General features: G+C 43.1%; 3 protein-coding genes across 4 annotated transcripts in view; all 3 read left to right on the top strand.

Annotated features, from left to right (window-relative positions):
- The window catches only part of myo10l1 (myosin X, like 1), a 34,767-nt gene extending 26,868 nt beyond the window's left edge, over window positions 1–7,899 (top strand). For both annotated transcript variants that reach the window (XM_086127474.1, XM_086127473.1), the window contains exons 33-44: window positions 30–224; window positions 562–719; window positions 810–930; window positions 1,021–1,169; window positions 1,842–1,990; window positions 2,070–2,277; window positions 2,371–2,507; window positions 2,938–3,061; window positions 3,214–3,558; window positions 4,227–4,403; window positions 4,478–4,669; window positions 4,744–7,899. In XM_086127474.1, coding sequence (XP_085983600.1) covers window positions 30–224; window positions 562–719; window positions 810–930; window positions 1,021–1,169; window positions 1,842–1,990; window positions 2,070–2,277; window positions 2,371–2,507; window positions 2,938–3,061; window positions 3,214–3,558; window positions 4,227–4,403; window positions 4,478–4,669; window positions 4,744–4,848 — 2,060 coding nt within the window. In that variant the 3' untranslated portion in view covers window positions 4,849–7,899. The remainder of the gene's footprint in view (window positions 1–29; window positions 225–561; window positions 720–809; window positions 931–1,020; window positions 1,170–1,841; window positions 1,991–2,069; window positions 2,278–2,370; window positions 2,508–2,937; window positions 3,062–3,213; window positions 3,559–4,226; window positions 4,404–4,477; window positions 4,670–4,743) is intronic.
- A 520-nt stretch (window positions 7,900–8,419) lies between these two features.
- Window positions 8,420–14,417, top strand: pttg1ipa (PTTG1 interacting protein a). Its single transcript, XM_086127892.1, has 7 exons — window positions 8,420–8,665; window positions 9,744–9,796; window positions 10,037–10,145; window positions 11,638–11,740; window positions 12,224–12,289; window positions 12,519–12,565; window positions 12,669–14,417. Exons 1-7 carry the CDS (start codon window positions 8,578–8,580, stop codon window positions 12,704–12,706), a joined length of 504 nt encoding a protein of 167 aa, XP_085984018.1. The 5' UTR covers window positions 8,420–8,577; the 3' UTR covers window positions 12,707–14,417.
- Window positions 14,418–14,605: 188 nt separating this feature from the next.
- sumo3a (small ubiquitin like modifier 3a) lies at window positions 14,606–18,936 on the top strand. Its single transcript, XM_086127909.1, has 4 exons — window positions 14,606–14,777; window positions 16,334–16,462; window positions 16,852–16,923; window positions 17,762–18,936. The coding sequence occupies exons 1-4, from the start codon at window positions 14,757–14,759 to the stop codon at window positions 17,822–17,824; spliced, it is 285 nt and encodes a 94-aa protein (XP_085984035.1). The 5' UTR covers window positions 14,606–14,756; the 3' UTR covers window positions 17,825–18,936.
- Window positions 18,937–19,214: the final 278 nt, after the last annotated feature.

Here is a 19,214-nt window from a genome sequence, read left to right as displayed (position 1 = left end):
ATTTCACTCTTGTCTGTTCACCTTTCAAGGTTGGCTCCAAAAGGAGGTAAAGACCAATGCCAAGAGCACTTCGCTGAAGCTCAAGAAGCGCTGGTTTGTCCTCACACACAACTCGCTGGACTACTACAAAAGCTCAGAACGCAACTCTTCCAAAATGGGTACGCTGGTGCTGAATTCGCTCTGCTCCGTCATCCAGCCGGACGACCGAGTGCACAAGGAGACAGGTGAGGAAAAAAAAAATGCCACGCCAAATAAATGCCTTTTTCCCCCCATAGGGTAAAACAAGAACGAGAAGTAGCTGCATTTACTGCAGTTTATAGATGCTTTTTTGGGGGGGGGGGGGTTATTTTAAAAATACTGTAATTCCCTTTCCATTACCGGATTTAGTTCCAGATCACCATGTGAAAAGTGAAAATATTTAAATGCAGCCTAGGCGTGTTTTTATAACATTTATGTCAATGAAAAACTATTCTCAGTTGCCTTACCTTGTTCAATGAATAAAGTTGAAGTATTATTATTATTATTGGAACAGAATTTATTGTGGCCATCTTTGTTGTGCAGGATACTGGAACATCATTGTTTATGGCAGGAAACATTCCTACCGCCTCTACACTAAAATGCTGAATGAGGCCATGAGATGGACTGCTGCCATACAAGGCGTCATTGACAGCAAGACCCCCATCGAGACACCGACTCTGCAGCTCATCAGAGACATCAAGGTAGAACCATGATTGACACTGCTAGATAACTAATGACTTAACATTGGTTTCTCGGTGAGGGCAGTTTCTATCATGCTGCGATGTTACCAGGAGAACAGCGTAAATCCAGAAATAGTGGAGCAAATGTACAGAAGAAACCCCATCCTCAGATACACGCAGCATCCTCTACACTCGCCGCTACTGCCGCTACCGTATGGCGAAGTCACCAGCCGTAAGTTTTGTTACACAAGAACTTTGGGGGAAAAAAACTTCACGGTCTTCCCGATTCTCCTTTTCATGACAATTCCCCTCAATTGTGTAGTGCGAAGGCAGCAGGGCTATGCTAGCCTGCAGGACGAGGCGGTGCGGGTTTTCAACTCGCTGCAGGAGATGGAGACACTGGCCGACACGGTGCCCATCATCCAGGGCATCCTGCAGACCTGCCAGGACCTGCGTCCACTCAGGGATGAGGTCGGTCCCTCTGACTCAGGCTCAACAACCCAGACCAGCCAAGCCAACCTCGACCAACCTGACTGATTGGTATACCGAATCAATCACACTACCTGACAAACTGACTGATACAACCAACCCGGAGACAAACTCATCCACAGACTAACCAACCAACCAACCAAAAAAACAAAACAAACAAGAAAATCCAGTGCATCCCAGACATGCACCCACTACCAACCCATCAAATGAACTATCCAATCGACAACACAACACAACCCATGCCAGCCCAGACCAACCAACCAACCAAATCAGTCCAACCCAGACATACATAACTAGCCAATCAACCAACCAGATAATATGCCAACGCAATCCGACCCAGACATGCACCCACCCACCCACCAACCTACCTAATCAACCAGGAAGCTAACAACAAACACGATCCAAGCAACCCAGACCAATCATACCGACTGAATCAACCAACCAACCAACGGACATACCCAACCAATTAACCAGTCAACCAACCAAACAAACACAGAAACCAACTTGACTCTAGCTAAACCAAGACCAAGTGACCGTCTCAGTGACTCGGCTATTCAAACAACCAACAAGTCCAAACCTAGCAAACCAGCCAATCGACCAACCAAAAGCAAATAACCAGCCTAACAATGAACACATTTGTGTTGTGTTTCTCAGGTCTACTGTCAGGTGATCAAGCAGACCAATCATGTGCCTCAGCCCAACAGCCCAGCCAATCGGGCGCACTGGCACCTCCTCACCTGCATGAGCTGCACTTTCCTCCCCAGTCGCGTTATCCTCCGATATCTACGCTTCCACCTGAAGAGGTATGTTGTTTAACATGACCCAACAATTCTACTTCCTTGTAAACTGTATATATAGCTAATGTGCGTGCATCTTCATCAGGGTTCGCGAGCGTTACCCCAGCACGGAGATCGAGCGTTACGCCACTTTCATCGGGGAATCCTTGAAGAAGACCAAGACTCGCGAGTTTGTGCCCTCCCAGGAGGAGATCGCCGCCTTGCTTGTGAGGCAGGAGATGAGCACCACTGTTTACTGCCACGGGGGAGGATCCTGCAAGATCTCCATCAACTCGCACACCACTGCTGGAGAGGTGCACTTACAATTCATATCAATTCCAACGTACAGTACAGTTGAGGGTTCCGCAGCAGCGAAAACTAACGCGCTAAAATGGTTTCTGCTCAAGGTTGTGGAGAAGTTGATCCGAGGGTTGGCCATGGAGGACAGCAAGAACCTCTTCTCTCTTTTTGAGCACAATTCTGTGACCGATCGAGCTTTGGAGAGCAGGGTCATTGTGGCAGATGTTCTCGCAAAGTTTGAAAGGTATGTCATGTCCTACACCATGAAACAGTATGGACACAGCCAAATTATATGTACAACTCACCGGGCGTATCATTTGATATATTTGCACAGTATTATGAGAATCAGCGCAAGAGCTTTACACAAAATTACTCATCAACCAACCAGTCCGACCAACCAGATCAGTCACCTGAACAAAACTTGACACTCCCAACTCAACCCGATCAGTGACTCCACCAACCAACCAACCGGACTGACTGACCGACTCTTGCAATGAACTTACAACTAACGCGACTGTCTAATGCAACTCAACCCAATCATTCCAAAAAAAAAACCCTCAACCCAAATGAAGCAACTTTACTGACCCAACCAACCAATCAACCAACCAACAAGCTAGGCAACTGACTCAAAGCAAACCAACTGACCCCAATCTGTTTTGATGCTTCGTTTCCAGGCTTGCTGGCAGTGAAGAAGAGGAGGAGGAAGGAGAATGGAAGCTGTATTTCAAGCTCTACTGCTTCTTGGATGTAGAGAGCATGCACAAAGAAGGAGTGGAGTTTGCCTTCATGTTTGAGCAGGTGAGCTTGTCTCCTTACTACCTACGTACGGGCTAATCAACCTACCAAGCTGTTCTTCAATGAAGAAGACTTTTGTCCAACTAGGGTATCTGTCATCAGATTTTGTGGTCTGCATGTGTGACCCCCCTCTTCCTCTCTCTTCTGCCTCCCAGGCCCACGAGTCTCTAATCAGCGGACACTTCCCGGCGTCCGAGGAGACTTTGCAGCACCTGGCGTCTTTACGTCTGCAGTATCTCCACGGTGACGGGGCGGGGAGGGCCGGCTGGAGTCTGGGGACCGTCTACCCCATCGGACGTCTCCGGAGCCGTATCATACACTCCACCAAGCCGGGCATGGGCTCAGCGAGCGCCGCGGTGGGAGGAGGGATGGCGGACGGTAAGGCAACAGCGGGAGGAACAGGCGGCGTTGGCGGTGCAGTTGAGAAACGAAAAACGCCGAGCTTCCTGGACGGCACGCTGAGGAGGAGCTTCAAGACAGGCTCGCTGAAGAAACAGAAGGTTAGTGAGAAACTACGAGTGTTCAGATCTTCGCCAAGGTTCAAATGAGTGAATGTTTTCCATTCGATCAGTCTTTTGGTAATGGCTCGAGTTTGTTCTTTGGGTCAGGGATATCCCAAGTAGAGGAGTTCAAGTATCTTGGGGACAGTCGGATCGGTGCGTCTACAGTCACATGGTCTCTGCATCGGTACGCCATGGTGAAGAAAGAGCTGAGTCCAGAGGTCCAGCTTCCCATTTATCGACTATTCCATCGTCATCACTGATCATGAGCTGTGGGTTGCGCCCGAAAGAACAAGATCACGGATACAGCCAAACTAAAATGAGTTTCCTCTGGACTCTCCCTTAGAGATAAGGTCAGAAGTGCAATCATCCATGAAGGGCTTAGTTTAGCGCTGCTGTTCCTTTGCATCAAGAAGACCCAGATGAAGTGGCTCAGGTATCTGGTTAGGGTTCCTCCTAGACGCCTTCTTGATGACGCTAGCAAGACAATCTCTCGGCTTGCCTGGGAACCCCTTGGGATGCCCCCTGGAAGAGCTTGATGAAGTGGCTGGGAAGAGGCCCTCAAGTGGGATAAGCAGATGAAGACTGATAAATGGGTGGATGGATGTCTGCCGTTTAGAATACTCATAGATTAAAGGAAGTCTAGAGCCATCGTGATGTGTACGCAGGTGGAAGAGGAGCAGATGCTGGAGATGTGGGTGAAGGAGGAGACGTCGGCCACGCGCACCAGCGTGCTGGAGAAGTGGACGCGGCTGCAGGGCATGGCGCAGCACCAGGCCATGCTCAAGTACATGAGCATCATCAAGGAGTGGCCCGGTTACGGATCTACTCTCTTCGACGTGGAGGTAAAAACGACGATCGTATACGCCACACGCAACTTTTTGAGTTTTAGTGATCTGAAGATGTGAACCTTCTGTAGTGTAAGGAAGGTGGTTTCCCTCACGATCTGTGGCTGAGCGTGAGCGCGGATAACGTCTCGGTGTACAAGCGAGGCGAACCCAAACCGTTGGAGACGTTCCAGTACGAGCACATCACTTTCTTCGGTGCCTCGCAGCTGTGCACCTACAAGATCATCGTGGACGAGAGGGAGATGTTCTTTGAGACGCCACTGGTGAATTTCATTCCATTTTCACTGCGTCTTATTTTTTTAGCGGTCACTCCCCTAATAGTGAAATGTGTCTTTAGGTTGGCGAGATCACCAAGATCATGAAGGCTTACATTAATATGATGGTGAAAAAACGCTGCAGCATCATGTCAGTCACCAGCGTTGACAGCTCGTGGGTCAGGTGATCGCCGTCGGCCAATCAGAGGACAGAGGCAGTCTCACCAGTACCTGCCAAGCGAGGAAAGTGGACGTTGAAGTCACGGGTCAATCGAACTGGGTTGAATACATGTTGGGATTTTTTTTTTTTAAATTCAAGCATGACACATGAAGTTGGATTTTGGAGGACAGTCCTTTCACATAAATTACATTACCCCAGTTGTAGCCCTTGCATGTAGATGTTCAAGGCCACTTCACATGGTCAGATTTCCTTCTCTGTGGGCCTCAAGCACAAACCACCCATGAGCTGTCCTGTCCTACTTTGAATAATGACTCCTGGGGGCTCCATCCGAGGACCTCGCGAGGCTTTCTCTGAGAATGGGGTGGGGCCTACCTTAAAAATATTCAGCGACGGTCTCCCACACAAGACCTTAGGAGCTCTGCCTCCTTGGACCCGGTCTGAGAGCTTACGTCCAGAGGTGGGCGCGACAATAAATTTAGCTGGTCTGTGATTCATTAGCCAGCGGCAGCCATCATCGTCATGATTTCGCGCCGAGCCAAACTGTAATCATCAGTCCTTCATCGATATTTTAACTGCACTTCCATCATCGCAACATTTTAGTTCGTCACCGATCCGTCCGTCAGTTATCAGGCTGTCAGTCTGTCAGAAAAACAAACAAACAAGGCCCAGGGTATGGCTCCCTTTTAGGACTCCACTACCCCAGGACCAAGTTTGTGTACCTCTTGGACGTGCGGGGGGAAAGGGGGGGGTCATCTTAAGCCTCAGGATCCCCTGACTTCTAAGATCCACGGCGTGGCATCTCACCCCCAGAAATTCGCAGCACCATGGGGGGGCTACCTCCTTGTACCCGGGTGGCGGTAAGCCCCTGTGTTGCACTGCCAGACATTCTGCTTCAAGCTCTTTCTCTACTCGTGCATTTGTCCTCACTCTTATTAAGTTACAGTGTTGAATTCTTGCTTGCTTTTGTCACTCTGTCTTTTTTTTTATGTGACATCACTTCTATCACCCCTGTCCTTGAAGGGTGGGGGGCGGGTTGGGTCTCTTCTTTTTGGACAAGGGAGTAAAAAAGAAGACATTCACTCACCGGTGCCACCGTGTGGCCATCAGAAGAAACTACAGCCAAAAACAAAGCTCCTTGGAGTGGTTCTGACCAATTTCAAGGAAGACCACCAATGTGATATAACGCATTCCACTCACATGGCGTGTCCTTTGACTGTATATTCAAACACAAAGTGAACCGAGTTGTATTGTTTTTGTACTGTATAATGACACGTAATAAGAGTTATTGAATTTTCAGCGGTCACAGCACTGCACGATCTATAGAGGATCTACGCTAAAGGCGATGTGACACCTCAAGTGTAAGATACGAGCAATGTAAAGAGTGTCATTCACTGGCAGTGCCATCCATTCATGTGACTCACAGAGAAACAAAATGTTTGGATGACTTTATCATTGTTTTTATTTTTCTTATTGCTATTAGTTCTGCACACGTTTGTCGGGTCACGTTGACTGTTATTTTTCTTTTTAGCAAAAAATGGCATACAGTAAGTGCACCAAACTATCCGTACGTGTTTCCATGTGACTTTGCTTTCTGATACTGCTATTATTATTGTCCAACAACCTCTCAGCTAAAAGTGTTGTGTGTGGAATGCTGCTGTGTGTGCGTGTGTGTGCGTGCGTGTATCACATTGTAATCCAAACAGCATTATACTGAAAAAGAAACCAAGAGAAGAAGTGTATTCCTCGGAAATGAGCTGTATTTATATGACTAAGCAAACGATGGTGTTGTGATAGTGTGTTAAAGGGAATAAAAAAGCATGGGGACTTTTTATGGGAGGGAGGGATGAGGTTATTTATTTAGTAACATACTGTGTTGATGAGTGTGTTGATGGAGGAGGACTGTTGTGTATTTAAAAACAAATGCTGATTCAAATGGTGCATTCCATATTTCCTCAAATTGTGGCATCGGCATATATATTGTTGTTGTCATCCACCTAAAACAAACAAATGTCTCCCTCAGTGGGTAGTTACTGCAGTTCATTGATGCTATTTTTCACACACAAGAGTTCAAGACCTAACTATGCTCAATTCTACTGTGTTGCTAAGCAAAACAGCAGCAACCAACAGTGTCTGTAGCGTCTTCCAATCTTGCTGGAGACACCGGGCCTTAACGTGCGCCAGTAAACTGGTGTGTACCCACTCTGCAATGTTCTTGTTTTGGGGAGCTATTCGCTTCCTCCCATCTGCAGTTGAGTAAATTAACTCCCTCTTTGGCCACTATTTGGGGAAATATGTAAAATTGTAAAGACGCAGAAATTTGGAAAAGATGTCATTGCATCATGTGACACGGGTCGAGGCCATTTCTGCCGTCTAATCTGCAGATTGGCTCTAACTTTAACCTGAGAACTAATGAGGTCAAAACCACCAATCTGTCAGAGAATATAGATTTTTTAATAGATCACCCACAGTGGATCCATGCTATATATTTTGCTGGGGGTGATACAGTCAAGGCATCTCTTCTCGTGCACAGTCACATTCAGGCTACCCCAAAGATTTTCATTTTGGTATTCCAAAAATTTGAGCACCTCTTAAAAAGACATGAGACATATGAACAGGATCCGTTTGTATCCACTGTAGATGACCTTCCAGTACCTCAATGTGTTGAGTGATCACGATGTATTGCAAACTGATAAAAGAATGTTTCCATCCAGTTTGAGTTTTAGGCAATAAATGAGCGCAAACCTGAAGAAGCCATAACATAACAAGGACCCCTGGGAGCCGCCTGTTCTATGTGTACTAGCTCTACGCTTCGGTCTGTAACTCATGCTTAGCCCAACAGGAAATTAAGCAAGCAGCGAAAAAAACAATTGTCCTATCATCAGCCGCAGGCGGCCAGCGTGGGTCGTTTTATTTCTTTATAATTATTATTACGTTTTCATGTTAAGCTTACTATCATCTTTAAACGTTGTGCTTGTTCAAGGAAAATAATATGTGTTCTTTTTTATTTTGAACTGAATTGAAAAGAATGCTTTAATAAATTATTGGGATTCTTCTCCGATGTAAGTGCACTTCTTGTGACTGGTATAAATTATATTGAAGCCACTTGAACACTCAAATCATGACGTGTGTTTATGGTTTGGCATTTTTTAACCTTCGTTTTAAATAATCGTGTTGTTACGGTTTGTAGTGTTTCCCAAACGTCTGACACATTTTGACGGCGAAATCTTAGGCAAGTGTAGTACGTATTTTTTTAAAGCACATCCATTACACGTATTTTTTTAAAGCATATCCATTACATCTTATCAGTTGTACAGTTTCAAAATTATTTTTTTAAGAGGAAGCAATTAAAATAGAGGCGTTGCATTCTCGCATTCAATTCTAAATGCCAAATATTTTTCGTTTCAAATTATATTTATTCTACTTTTATTTCAATCTGTATCATAATTAAAACACCTAAACAAAAAATATAGGATTTACTTATGCCAAATGTTTTACAAACGTGGATTAAAACGAAATATTTCGTCATTTTTTTGATTGGATGACGCAGTCAAATAGTCTCGAGCATTTCCTCACTGCGAAGTAGTCGCAACACGCCTCCTCTGTGTGCGTGCCAGAAATTTTGACTGGTTCTTCTCGGCAAATTTGCGTTCAGAACCCGAACGAAACGGTCAGTCACTATAAACGACGTTCTCACAGCACGAACGAAGGAATATCTGAATTATTCAATCAAACCGAGATGGATTTAAGGAATTTGGCCCCAGTTGTCCTCCTTCTTGCGTTCTCTTCGACGACAGTTTTAGCACAAAGTGCCGCACCTGGCGTAGGTAAGAAGAAGAAGCGGTTTTTTCCCTTCTTGTTCGCGTGTTTGCAAACAATTTACCGGTGTTAGCGCGAATGAAAATATAAAGTCGTATGGGGTCAGTGTCCACTGTCCTTAATAATGAAAATAAAGGAAATGTTGTCTTGACATGGCATGACCACGAAAGTCACTATTTTCTTCGAGATAACAAATTTGTCCTTTTCAATTCCTGCTGTCAATGTCAGAAAATGTGTTTAAAGCAAGCTGTTGGCCAATTATGTCTACTTGAAGGGAACAAAAATTCTTACTCCACCCTTTGTCTCCATGGAGAAATCCCCAATAGGATGAGCAGGACTCGACAAACAACCCAAGGACCTTATTTATTCCTCATGGCAGTGTTAGGAAGTAACAAAGTACTAATACTTTGTTACTGTACTTGAATAGTGTTTTCTGTACTTCACTTGAATATTGCTTTCTGACAACGTTTTACTTTAGTTCCCTATATTTTGTGCAATCTCCTCTTTCAGTGGTTGAGATATTGATCAATTGATTGAAATCTTGAAGACTTGTAAGGTAGAAAAAAGCAGCGTGAACGTTTGGGGGGACGGGGACGTAAATTAAGGAGTATCAATGACGGCGACTGATTCAGAGAAGCAAGATATTCCCCATTCATGGCCTTACTTAAGAGAATAGTTTGTGGCGAATGTCAAAACCACAAGCTTTTGAGGTTAAAGACATGTTATCCGGAAAAGAAAATTGCAGGTAGAGTAGATTTTTCTAATTCGGTTAGTTCATAACATTGGCAAAGTTTTGTTGTTGTTGTGTCAAGGTATCAAAAGAGAAAAACATATGTAAAAGACAGTAAGGATTCGTCTTTTACTTAAATATACTTGAATGCATTTCAGAGGTTGTACCATTTAACTACTTTTACAGGATTATTTATTTAGTTATTAATTTTCATAAGTATCTGTACTTCTCCTTTAACACCAATGTGTGTGTGTACTTTTGCCCCCTGCGGTATTCACACATCACTGTTACATTGTCTAGAGAAGTGAAAAATGTCAACACTGTATTTGTTTATTTCTAATCCTCTCCCGACACAGTTTGCGAGTCCATGAATGGGACCAGCTGCGAGCAATGTCTGACCAACGTGACGGTAAGCAAGCCTAAAGGAAGCCTTTGTCTTATTTTGTTTGTTTGCGTCCTGTAAAGGAACTCGAAAGAGGCCAAACGAAAGACTCCGCCATGTCCGCACCTGTCCGACCGGTTTGAGCAGTAACTGATCTCATTCTGTCCCTCCCTCCCTCCCTCCTTTATCGTCAATCTTTTAAATTCCTCAGCAGTCATGAATCATTTTTTATTCATCTTTTTTTTTTAAATGTTTTTTAACCGACAGTGTTTGTGGTGTATCAAAACCAAGGCGTGTGTGACGTATCCAGTGAGGACCATTTTGCCACCGCATTCACTTTGTCCGCTCTATGATGCACGCTGGGGACTGTGTTGGAGTAAGACGATACACACACACACACACACACACACACACACACACACACACACACACACACACACACACACACACACACACATACACACACGTACTTACTGGTCACAAGATTAGGCACGCCTATGCAATCTATCGGTAATCGTCTACTGCCACCAATCACAAAATCGTGATCTATTGATTTTACTTAGTCTGAGGTGGGTAGGTTAGCCAGTAATTTTCCTCAAGTTATGCAAAGTAGTTTCATTACTTTCGTATCATATGACTCAAGTAAATGTCAACAGTTGCCTTCCAAATAATGACTTTAGTAAATCTAATGCGAGCATGAATGTCAAATAGACAAAAATGTAAAGTAGAAATGTGCAAATTCGGATATTGCCCAACAATATCGCTTGATCTCAAACAATTTCTAATGAAAGCTATAACGTGGAAGGCAAATTCAGCCACAGGAAGTGAATCGTTTTAGTTTACAAAGAGAAATGGCACAATTGGTTTGAAAGGTAGAGATTACATGAAAAAAACATTTTTCTCAAGTTCCTTGGAGGCTAAAACGTAGACAGCGCATGACCTAGTTGGTCATTTTAATATTCAGTAAGGTAAACATCATTTCAATATGTGTCTGGAGGTTTTCTTGCCTCTTCTGACTACGAGGCACACCCCGTTTTGTGTTTTTTCTGCAACGTTTCACAAATTTGCTTCGGTGTTAGGCTGCGGAGACTTATGTGCAGTCAAGTGACTGCCAGGCTATGTTTGGTTGGGGAAATGGCGTCGCCAGCGGTCACGTTGGATTGGTGAAAAAGTTGGTCATCTGACAGCGCCCCAGGCAGAAGTTTCTTTAAAAAAAAAAGGTTTGTGCAAGCGATAAAAAATAAATAATATGGAGATGTTGGGTGAACAAATAAGTCTTTATTCCCGTTCCAACAGTGTTGCGCTCTTCTATTGTATTGATGTGTAAACACCCTCAGGGCTCTTCAGATGAAGTGGAAGTTAATGTGGAGTGTGACGAAAACATTACAAAATTCTACCCCACAATTGTGGCATAAGCGGCACAGTGTTCGACTGGTTAGCAAGTGCGCATCACAGTGCAGAAGTCGCAGGTTTGAATCTGGCCCCGGCCTTCCTGTGTGAAGTTTGCATGGTCTCACCCTGCCTGCGTGGGTTTTCTCCGGGTACTAAGGTTTCCTCCCACATTCCAAAAACATGCAAGGCAGGTTCATGGAACACTCTAAATTGTCCCTAGGTGTGAGTGTGAGCGCGAATGGTTGTTCAGCTATGTGTGCCCTGCGTTTGGCTGGCAACCAGTTCAGGGTGTAATGCCCGAAGATGGCTGGGATAGGCTCCAAACTCCTTGAAAGGAATGAGTTGATGATAAAAAATAAAATAAAAATCAAATAAAATGAAGACCACTGATATTTTGGTTACCTTAGCTATCCATGTCCTTTTATTGTTGTTAAAAATCTGGACTCATGTGTGTTTACGCTTTCTCGCTGGCTCAGTGAACTTCCAGAACTTGATCATCACTCTTGCGGTACTGGGTGGCGTTATCATCATCGCCCTGCTGGTCTGTATGTTCTGCTGCTGCAAGTGTGAAAATGTTGGGTAAGTGGCACTCTTGGCTTGGTGATTGTCATTCGATTGTCATTCTTGAGATACGGGCATTGTATGTTGAAGACAACTCATTTACTTCAATTGAAGTTAAATTGACGAAACACTTGGACTGCCGGTCTTTAAAGTGTTCACCATGAAAACTTCACAAAATTCTACAAGGCAAGTTTGCTGTCAACAAAAGTCAGCAAGTCATCAGCTGTCAACAATAACAAACCTTTATCAACCGCTCATGTTTCATGAAACTATGATATTTAAACAATGCAGACGATTGTGACCTTTGGCCTTTGCGGATCCTTCAAATGCCTATTTTTGGATTTTCCAAAATGAAGACCGTAGTGATCGTAACAAATGACGTTTCATCTTTAAAGCCGCTCTTCATCGAAGCAATTGCGAGTCTTGCGATATTTTCTTTGGAAACTTTTGTAAAATATTCGACAATGTAATTGTAACCTAATTAGGCTTTCTCTGTGTCAGATCGTCAAGGTTCATGGCCAAGATGGACAGGCAAATCAACAGGTCGAGAACCAAACAAGAGGAGAGGTAATGAAACCTATTTTGTCCAAATATCGATGCCTCTCTAGATGTGTACTACAATGGAGCATCACGGTTGCTCACCATTCTGAGTTTGGTCATGTGATGTTCCCAAGCTGAGCTGTGATTTTATTTTTTTTTTGGCCCGACGCCAACGATATGCTAATGTATGTGGACGTCACATTAATTTTCACCCGGAAGCAGTTTGTGGTCAAGATTTGTACTTTTGTCTTCATAGGCGGGCTGAGATGAAACAGAGACATGATGATATCAGGAAGAAATATGGTAAGGCTTCTTGCTTGGTGGATTGATACTTTTTATCTATTTATTATTATTATGATTATTTTTAAACATTGGTAACACCCTAACTTTGTGCGTTTGCCACTAGGCCTAAGTGGACCAAATCCCTATTCCCGATTTGGATGAGAGGATTCATACACCGGGACTTTATTTAACAGCAATGAAGTAATGTCATTTTTTTCCCCCTAATTTAATAACTATACAGTAAATGCTTAGGACGTCGATCAGCCAATGAACAGGAATGTTGTGCAACAAGCCAAGAGGCCATCATTGAATGCTATTATTTTCCACTGCACGGTCCCATTTGCTGCTTGAACATCCTCAAACGCAAGTTCGATTGTGACATCTGCTAATACATGCTCGAGACTCATCTGTGTAGCTGCGGTGATTTCCCAGGAATCCTTTTATTTTTCGGATTGTTTCACAGCCAACATTGTCACCATTAGTTTTCTGTAGGCCCTTTCTTCTTTTTGTAATGTTTTTCTGACCATATGTGATGTCTGTTGGCCTGTAGTCAGTTTTAAAAAGTTGATGTCTTGATCATTTATTGTCCTGTTTGGCTGCTGAGCAACCATTTCTTGAAGGAAATTTTCCATACCTGCTTTGCAAGCATCCTAGAATGTATTTGAGCAGCTGTTGAGCTTTGAATTGTGCCATTAGGGACCTATTTTTAGTTGTTGGGGGTTTTTTTTCCACTTTTGTCCGCTTTTAAAACGTTTCTTAATTTAAGGCGAATGTCTATTTTTTCAGTAAGCAATACGACTTGTAAAGATACACACTGTGCAGGAATTAAAAAAAATAAAACTAATACCGAACACACTTTGTGTTATGTGTGTGGGGCAAAGGTTCGGATGAGTTTGAAAAATCATCTAATTGATGATTTTCTTCAATGTTGCAGTTTCATTTGTGATTTTTTTATTTTATTTTTTAATTATTTTTTTTTACAAAGGTTTCAACAAACACAATCAATAAATCTTTGAATTACAATAAATATGAACAGATCTGTTATACATGAATTAACCAACTGGTCTCAGATAAATCAAAAGTTCCAATGTACATACAACGTATACATTTACAATTAAATCTTTAGAAGGGAAAAAAACACTGCACACTCATGAAAATATTCGATTTCCTCAGTAATTGCAGCAGTATAACAGTATAATATACACTAAAAGGCAAAACAAGAATGGCACTGTCAGTCAGACAGATTACGTTGTATAATTCTCACTGTATAGTAGCAGTGCAACGAACTACTCTGTCATCAAATGAATCTGTAATTGTTTTGGCATTCGATTAATTGTTTAGAGATAGTGTTTAATTTGAAATTCTCCAAATCTTTCACTGTAAATAGTCACAAAAGTCGCGCCACCTTACCTCTCTGAGCTCATCCGCCCCTACACACCTGCCCGGCGCCTCAGGTCTGTGGACCAGACTTTATTAGAAGTACCAAGAACTAAACTGAGGCTCGGAGGGGATCGAGCCTTTTCTGTTGCTGGTCCCTCTCTCTGGAATGACCTCCCACTGAACATTCGGCAAGCCTCCTCGCTGCCCATCTTCAAAACCCTCCTCAAAACTCACTTGTATTCTTTGGCATTCGACTCAGCATGACTTAGATTTGTTCTTGGTTTTACTGTTTGGTGCTTTCTACCACCTTTATTACCGATTTGTCTTACTGTTTATTGTGCATGTTAAATTGCTCCATGTACAGCACTTTGTATGCAGCGATGGCTGTTTGAAAGTGCTCTATAAATACTGTTGACTTGACAAATTTCTGTAATCCTCCATGAAAGCAGGTTTATCTTTGTGTTGAATCAAAATAAAACATTTATAAATAAAATTTTGGTTTGTTTCCGTTTGTGCTCATTAAAAGTTTCATCTCGAGGGGAGGTTCAGGAAGCCTTTTCTTCTCCCAAGAGTCTTCCCTGTGCTCGTGGCCGAGGATTTGAGGGTGGCTGCGCGCGCCCGCCTCCGCGCTCCCGCGACTTAGCGGACACGTGTCGCTGAGCGTCCAATCATCTCCTCGCGAGAGCAGTGCGACGCGCGCCCCCGTCACCGGAGGAGGAGAAGCGAGGACCGAAGGCGGCAGGAAGACAAAATAAAATACAAACAGGCTGCTACCGGCGTTTTTTTTAATCCTCTCGCTTCCTGTAAAATTGCATCACAAAATCCAACAGCCATGTCAGAGGAAAAACCAAAGGTGAGTGTTCACGTTATTTGGGGGGGAAAAAAAGCTGTCTTGGCGAAGCGTTTTTGTGCCATGGGAAAATGGCCTGGCTTTTGCACGTTTCTCTCGATTGGCGCAATGTTTGTTTCGCAAATGAATGAGAGTTCGATCTTATTTTTGTTTAGATCCATCATCGTTCCTGAGGGTTTCACTCCCAACGTCTGTGAATTGCAAATCGCTAATAGTTGTCGTTTGGCGATTTGTATTGTATTTATTTTCGATTTTTCTTGTCTTCGTCGAAACGGCACCACGCGATATGCGCAACTGCCGCAAACCCTCGCCGTCACAATAGGTTAACGGCTAGCACATATTTCCAAATTAACACAACGTTTCAAGCTGCGGAGCCGAAGTGTTGCGCTTTTTATTGGCACCGGTGCTTTTTGTTGCACCCTGGGACCAAACGAGCCTACTAGCTTGGCTAGCTGGGGGCCAAATTGCATCGTTTGTGAAGGGCTGACGTCTCAACCTGCTAGCCTCGGAGCTACGATGCTAACGTTAGCGCCATGGCTCTCGTTTTAGGCCTTCTCCATTGTGTTTAATATTACTTTAGATTTGCACCTAGTGACGTTTTCTGCTTCACCTTGACCAATTAACCCTTACATACTGTTAATTTTCTTGTACACAGACAACCGTTAATATTCTCATAATTGCCTGTAGTCCATCATGAACTTCATCTTTTATAATGTAGCCGTGATTATTTGTTGTTAAACAATGCTTCAGAAAAAAAGGTGAAAGTGTATTTTTATTTGTTTACGTTGCAGGGTCTTGTTTTGTTGGTGCAAATCCTGCGCCTCTAGTGGCAAGGCAGCCCCCGACCTATGTATGAGTTTCGTTGCTTATGTTCATTTTGTTGGATCATTTTTAAGCTGTTTTAGTCTTTCACTGTTAAAAGATTCCCCCATGAACTTTCCCAGATCGATACCTGCGTGCTTCTGCTGGACCCTGAGCTAATGTCAAATTTGACATTCGAAGTTGTGATCAATCAGCCACCGATCGTGATCGGTTGATTTCTGAGGAAAAGTATTAATGGGCATATGTCAGTCAATGACAGCCTGTGTGCAGCGTAGCATCCCGTCCTCTTCTCCTTAACGCTGCAGAATGAAAAAATCTGATTCATTAATTGAAAAAAAATACATTAATCAATCAAAAAAATTAATTGACTGATCGTTAATGAGCACTGAGCAACTCAAAAACTTGTCTAGCTGATCCATGGGATTGGGAACGTCATCGGCAGCATAAAACACAGATCGGGGGAGCCTAATTCTTAGTCTGTACATATATAATGATGAGTGATGATTTAAATTTTTTTTGTGAGTGTATTATGCGTCACTTTAGGAAAACTCATCAAATTTCAGGGTGAAAGAATCACGCTGGGTATTTTTTTCATTTGCTGTCTTTTGCGAACAGTACGTAAGGGTTGACTGGAATTGAAATGATGATGCCAAATTATCTTGCTGTATCTCTTCCTCTGCTTGCTGAATAATGTTTGGAATTTAACAAAATGCCCACTTCACCTTGGATGTGCGCAGGAGGGCGTTAAGACCGAGAACGACCACATCAACCTCAAGGTCGCGGGGCAGGATGGCTCGGTGGTCCAGTTCAAAATCAAAAGGCACACACCCCTCAGTAAACTCATGAAGGCGTACTGCGAACGACAGGTGAGATTCACTTACTTTTGGTGTGGTTTAAACCCACAAAACCAACCCCTGGGCTCAAAGAGGAGGTTTTAAAAAATACAAATAAAAAACTTTATTTAAAGTAGTATCCAGCCAAAGGGAGGAAATAAGCATGCAGTAAGGAAGCAAGAGTGGAGTGCCATGGACAACTACTTGATTACCAAATAAATGGATAATTATTTTTGATAATTAATTCTTTTAGATTTGCTTTACTTTGGGAAAAAGAAAGAATCATATCCATATTTATTTCCACATTTTAAGAGGTCTGATTCCGATTTGAAGATGTCCAATTCAATGCGGCTATTTAATGTATTTTTTCTATGGTGCTTACAGTGCAATTGTGCTTGCGTGTTATTGTCTCATTCATACAGGGACTCTCGATAAGGCAGATCAGGTTCAGGTTTGACGGGCAGCCCATCAACGAGACTGATACGCCTTCGCAGGTCAGTGAGCCCGTAACTTTCTCGCTTATGGACAGTCTGTCAGTTACAGTGGAAGCTCAAAAGTTAAGCGCGGTTTCGTTTGAGAGGGAATGCCACCAGTGAGTGAGCAGAACATGAAGTTTTCATGAGCATCACTGTCCATTCCCTGTTTGTTTTGAAACCAGTTGTTGCAGATGCAGCCACGCACCAAATGGTGTCGAGTCAAAATGCTTCTGACAAACGTTTGAGGAAGGAGACTCCCCACCCCCCCAAACCCATGCAGATGATAACTGATGGTTCTTGTGTTTTGGGAGAAACCTAAAGAGATTCAGCGGCTAACAGTGGCTCTGCATTAATATAAAGACCCTGCTCTTTAATGCTTGCTATATACCAACATTAACTAAGTGCATTTCATACACAAGCTAACCCAATGTGCTTCACAGAATGTCAAAACACAAATACATTTAAAGGCAAATTAAGTTAAGACGTTTAAAAAAAAAATGAAAATACGAGATTTAAAAGCAAAGTAGATCAATCTAATTATGTATGCCAAAGATGCCTTAATCTAATATTTCTTTGGCACCAAGATGCAACAAGATGACACCAAAGCACTGCGCTTGTCTAAAGGAAGCTCCTTAAGTAGCGTTAACATGGTTCCTTGGCAATGAGATGTCACAAGATGGCACCCAAGCTCACAAAACACCAGGAGAAGTTTTTGTTTCCACAATTCCACACTCAAAAATCTCCCGCTGGGTGAGTTTGCCAAGGGCGAACTGCAAGTGTGTGCAGGGGGGGGGTGACTGTATCTGAGGAACTGTTTCTGTCAAAGCTGATCCAGCCTGCTTGTGTTTTCTTCCAGCTGGAGATGGAAGACGAAGACACCATAGACGTTTTCCAGCAGCAGACGGGCGGCCGCTGCTAAGCTCCCTCCAACCCTGTTGACAGACCCAAGCCCTCTGACATCACCCTATTCCATCGCTCCTCTCAGCTATTATTATTATTATTATTATTGTTCATGTTATTCACTTAAGCTACGTCCGTTGTAATATTCTTTTTTCGGTGGGGTATTTGAGGGTTTTCTGACACTTTATGGGCGTCGGATTCGGACCAACTATTCAACAACTTTGTCGCCAGTGAGTATTTTTGGAATCGGCTAGTTTTTAGGGCGGCCGGTGTGAGCCTGCCACCATCAAGATATTTTTCTTTTTAGCTGCTTTTGCTAAATGTCTTTCTTCATTTTTTTTAAAATTAAATCTGACTCTCTACAGACGGTTCAGAATGGATGTATCACAACTTCAATATGACCAAACAAGGCTTTCAAAGGAAAGTTTTATTGTTCGCGAAGTCACTTCTTTGGTTTCTGCCTGTCCAGGGGGAGCGATATTGCATCTGTACCGCCAAGTATTAATTCACACAGTGCAGCATATGGATGAATAGAGTCAGTATATTATTGTGAACTCCTCCTCCTCACTTTAGTTTTTTTTTTCTTTCATATATGTGAAATGGCCGACGATGAAGAACATTTAGTGCAAACTCAACGATAGGTGATGTGGACGGGTTGGGACTAGGGGCTGGTGCTCATCTCATTCGGTCTTCATATCTGAAGCTTCGGCTTAAATTAGAAATGCTGTAAAATGGGAATGAAAATACACGCAGCTTTAAACCATGCAGATATAAATCGTTTTTAAGGCTGCAACCAAGCCCCTGCCTTTTAATGTAAATGTACCCTTTATTATTAGAAATAGATGGCATTGAGCCCCCGCCCCCTGTGTTCTTGTGTGTTCAGTACATTTACAATGGAAACTCGCTCATATTAAGTCACCAGCCCAGATTTTGTTGTTTCTTTTTCGTTAAAACGAGAGCACACTTTATCCCGCGCAACAAGTAAGCCCCCATCTGAGCTGGATTTGCTAAAAATTAAAAAAAAGAAAAGCAAGGGGCCCAGGTCTTTTGACATGTTTGTTTCTCTACTGATTTGTACATTATTTGTGGTCTTTTACTACTGTATACAATAAATATAGTTTGGTACTCAGATTTGTTAGTGTTCGCTTCAGTCTGTCTTAAGATAAAGTGGGCGACATGTCTACTGTTTCTTTTTTTTCCTAATCGAGCTATCAAGGGCAGCTGAGGTTCAGTTGTCGGTTGTCTCTAACGGATTCCTCCTGAGCTCAACTGTATGTCTGATGTTTGTAACAAACCGTATTAATTTATTAGAGCCGAACAAACCAACATCAATACGTCTACGTGTAAATTAATGCAAGACATGACGGCTGGGTCTTGATGTGCTCAACCACCCGAGACTCCCTCTATTG

This window comes from Hippocampus guttulatus, chromosome 13, assembly GCF_054856545.1.
Source record: "Hippocampus guttulatus isolate MCC_2025c chromosome 13, RoL_Hgut_1.0, whole genome shotgun sequence".
Taxonomy (NCBI): domain Eukaryota; kingdom Metazoa; phylum Chordata; class Actinopteri; order Syngnathiformes; family Syngnathidae; genus Hippocampus; species Hippocampus guttulatus.
Note: the sequence above shows the minus strand (reverse complement) of the source record. Positions and strands in the feature narration are given on the sequence as shown.